At 36.6% G+C, this 3,828-nt stretch overlaps 3 protein-coding genes across 5 annotated transcripts in view; 2 read left to right on the plus strand and 1 right to left on the minus strand.

Annotated features, from left to right (window-relative positions):
* Positions 1-1,768, plus strand: part of LOC107666075 (deoxynucleotidyltransferase terminal-interacting protein 1-like) — a 5,945-nt gene extending 4,177 nt beyond the window's left edge. For both annotated transcript variants that reach the window (XM_016457178.1, XM_016457179.1), the window contains exons 12-13: positions 1,147-1,202; positions 1,298-1,768. In XM_016457178.1, coding sequence (XP_016312664.1) covers positions 1,147-1,202; positions 1,298-1,415 — 174 coding nt within the window. In that variant the 3' untranslated portion in view covers positions 1,416-1,768. The remainder of the gene's footprint in view (positions 1-1,146; positions 1,203-1,297) is intronic.
* Positions 1-3,828, minus strand: part of LOC107666076 (E3 ubiquitin-protein ligase RNF182-like) — a 20,658-nt gene that overhangs the window by 4,975 nt on the left and 11,855 nt on the right. The window lies entirely within an intron of this gene.
* LOC107666078 (ubiquitin-conjugating enzyme E2 C) overlaps positions 2,414-3,828 on the plus strand; it is a 3,046-nt gene continuing 1,631 nt past the window's right edge. The window contains exons 1-2 of one of the 2 annotated variants that reach the window (XM_016457183.1): positions 2,414-2,485; positions 2,989-3,099. In XM_016457183.1, the coding sequence (XP_016312669.1) occupies positions 2,999-3,099 (101 nt within the window). In that variant the 5' untranslated portion in view covers positions 2,414-2,485; positions 2,989-2,998. Of the gene's footprint in view, positions 2,486-2,620; positions 2,843-2,988; positions 3,100-3,828 lie in introns of those variants that run through there. The other variant, XM_016457184.1, reaches the window with a different exon arrangement.

Consider the following 3,828-nt stretch of genomic DNA (forward strand, 5'->3'; position numbering starts at 1 on the left):
TGGCGGTAGCACTTTTAGCTGTAGCTTAGCATAGATCATTGAATCTGATTAGACCGTTAGCATCTCGCTCAAAAATGACCAAAGAGTTTCTATATTTTTCCTATTTAAAACTTGACTCTTCTGTAGTTACATCGTGCACTAAGACCGACGGAACTTTGCTGCCATACCATGGGTGCAGCAGGCGCAATGATATTAGTCTGAAAATAGGCTTATTGGAAGTTACCTAGCTGGGACTATTTTCAGGCACTGTGTAATATCATTGCGCCTGCTGCACCCATGGTACGGCAGCAAAGTTGCTTGATTATTACGCCGGAATGAGAGGATAGTTCCTAGCCATATCGGCCTAGAAAATCACAACTTTTCATTTTCCGTCGGTCTTAGTACACGATGTAACTACAGAAGAGGCAAGTTTTAAATAGGAAAAATATAGAAACTCTTTGGTCATTTTTGAGCGAGATGCTAACGGTCTAATCAGATTCAATGATCTATGCTAAGCTACAGCTGAAAGTGCTACCGCCAGACCCGGAGATCGGCTGAATGGATTCGAAAACGGTAAAACTCAACTGTTTAACTCCAGGGGAGTTGGAAAATTAACCTATTTTCAAAAATAGTGGAGTGTTCCTTTAATCAGGAGAGAAATATGCACAGATCAAGCAACAATTACAATAAAAACAGTTCTAAATAAATATTTTTGTGTATTTTGATGTGAGAGGACAACAGGAGACAACAGGACTTTTGCACTGGAGGAAGCGTTATTATAGATTACGGCCAGAAGAGACGGTTTAAAGTTAAAACGTCTTAATGATGGATTTGTTTCCTACAAGCATTTGGCTTCACAAGATGTTAATGGAAGGACTGGAGTGGTGTGGATTATTGTGATGTTTTTATCAGCTGTTTGGACTCTCATTCTGACGGCCCCCATTCACTGCAGAGCATCCATTGCTGAGCAAGTGACGCAATGCTACATTTCTCCAAATCTGATGAAGAAACAAACTCATCTACATGTTGAATGGCCTGAGGGTGAGTGACTTTTCTGCAAATTTTCATTTTTGGGTGTATTACTCCTTTAATAAAGGAATAAATTACCCAAAAATTAAGTATTAAATTACAATTGGTCATCGTCTTATTTAAACTCTCTCTTCTCAGGCCTATCTGCTAATAGAAGAGGATATTCTTGATCTTGCCCGAAGTGAAGACTACAAGTAAATAAACATTTTCTTACTAAATAAAACATATGAAAGACTGATGAATGAATTTTACAGACAACATGCATCATGAAATTTTCTTTGAATCTTAGGGACTGTCCTGACTTGAAGCTGGATGAATTGAAATCATTTCTAGTGCCAATATGGATGGTGGAGAAGATGCAGAAGGCGATGGAAGCACAGAAAACAGAAAATGATCTTGCCGTATAGTGCCACGCAAGTCCTTGGACCACAGACACTCTTGAGTGTTACCAATTTATCATAACTGTAACTTTTTGTTGTTTATTTTGTTTGTGCGATGTTCATAGTAGACTCAGGCATTATGATCAAGTTGCCCAGAAATTGTTGCATTGGGGGTTTACTTGGCAAATCAAAATTCCACATTTCATTTCACACGCTATTGTCTAAACTGGTGTAGATCTGATTTCTTTTTTCTGGCAACAAATGTGTGCTTTCTTCATGACTTGGTTTTTAAAATACTTGAATATCTAATGAGGCACCTATAGAGCCTTAATGATTTTTTTTTAAATACTGTGGTTAATGGACATTTTGTATGTTTGTGTTTGTGTTTCCCATGATTCTATGTCCTATTTTTTTTAAACAAATTAATTTTATGAAATGTCATATCTGCTTTAAAATGGAGTTTATCTAGTTATTTTCATTTCCCACTTATTTCTCTTTTTAAATATATTGCATATATTGCAAAACAAAACTAAGAAGCTACTTCTCGCTCAGCAGAACTATACGAGCCGTGATGGTTTTTACCTTATAGTATCTTTTGTAACTTAAATGTTTTTTTTTTTAATGAAATTTTAAAAATGTAATTGACTGATTTTAAAAGTATTTAAATTATTTTCTAAATTAATTTCATACCCGTTACACTCACCTAATGTCTGTTATAACTGAAAATGTAGAACAGTTTATTAATGTATGCAAGTATATTTACCAATAAACAGTTTTGTGCTAAATGGTGTTTTTAAATGAATACGCAAACTTGTAACTAGTCAAACTAGTTCGTTTGGTGCACTGAATGACTCAAACTACTCAACGGTTATAAACACACCCACCTGGCCGTATTACCCAATCGAATCAAAGTGTTGTGCCTAGCATCAGTGCTGATTGGTTGCTAAGCGTTCGCTTTGTTCGTAATCTGTGCTTCTGATTGGTTGAACTAAGGCGGAGAATTCCGTTGGGCAACCTAAGTTTAAACGGGGCGGGATGTGATTTAAACATTTCGTACAGCGATCCGTTAGTGTTGTCAACTGCACTGAACACAGCCGGTAATAATACGAATCATTTAAATAATACTCCTTTTAATGTATATATATATATATATATATATCAGGATGATTTATATACGTTTTATTGTTATGTAGCGGTATAGTTGGTATAGATCTGTGTTTTAAATCGTTAGTTTTATATGACGCTTGCTTTTATGTACGTCGGTTTGTTTAGCTTATCACCGGCTGCTATATTTTGACTAGGCCTATAGCCGTTTACCTCACATTCGAATGAGAACCCGTTAACTACACGAGGACGAAAACGAAGCAATTTCAGTTCTGCTAACGTTAGTTCTTAAAAACGCAGTTCGTTTCAGCCTCCAGTTTCCATTCACTCGATTCAGTTTCCTTCCGCCGGTTAGTTTAGCCATGTTGACATGAAGCTCACTAACGCAAAGTATACAACGCAAACGAGCTTTCCGTGTTGTAAGCCGCTTTGACTGGTGTAACGTTAGATGTGCTTGTTTTAACAAAGTGTTTTTCCTCCTGTCAACCCATCGCAGATCTGACGCGATGGCCTCTCAGAATATGGACCCCGCAGCAGCCTCGTCCACAGCAGCGCTGAAGGGCAGCGAAACTAGCGGAAGCGTGTCGAAAGGATCCGTCACTAAAAGGTTTGATTGCTGATCATATTCCCTTTAAATGTTCTAAACGCTTCTATGTGCGACACACTGGCCGTTCTCCGAAAGAAATGCATGTAGGATTCCTATCGGGATTTATTTCATAACTTGAAATAAATTCTAATGGAATCAAATAATATTCTTCTGTAACAACTACAGTTCCTACAGGCTTGTTTATTCTTTTACTTTCGGTTGGAAAAAGTGTATTCTTAATCGGAACAGTATTTGTATTGAAATACTGTGTATTGCACTGGAGTTAAACCATATCAAGCTAGCAAGAGTCCTGCTCATCTGTCAGTACTGTTTATTGAACTTGTAATAAAGGCAGAATCACAAGAAGTTTTGTAACGTATGATTTCTGATAAAATTGTAGTTTTTCCCTCGCAATTATACGGTCAACCAACAGTATTCAGTGCATCTAACTTTGCATGTAATCAAACAATTCACAGATTATCTTTCCATGTTAAAGAAATAACTCTGGGGTTTATAAGATGTTTTAAAGCCTTTAAATGTGTTGTGATGTCCAACAGGAACGTTTACGTTATTGGTATTCATAATTGAGAGCTAGAAAGTACTTATAGTTTGAATGGAAATCCATTACAACTTTTTGTGCCTAGCGGACGCTAGTTTCTCCATTTTTTTTTTTCACTGCGGTTAATACCATTTTTGCATTAATTTTGGCATCTGAAATGACAAAGACTGTCATTTAAAATCACATATATA

The sequence above is a fragment of the Sinocyclocheilus anshuiensis genome, unplaced genomic scaffold (assembly GCF_001515605.1).
Source record: "Sinocyclocheilus anshuiensis isolate Anshui unplaced genomic scaffold, SAMN03320099.WGS_v1.1 scaffold447, whole genome shotgun sequence".
In the NCBI taxonomy this organism is placed as follows: Eukaryota; Metazoa; Chordata; class Actinopteri; order Cypriniformes; family Cyprinidae; genus Sinocyclocheilus; species Sinocyclocheilus anshuiensis.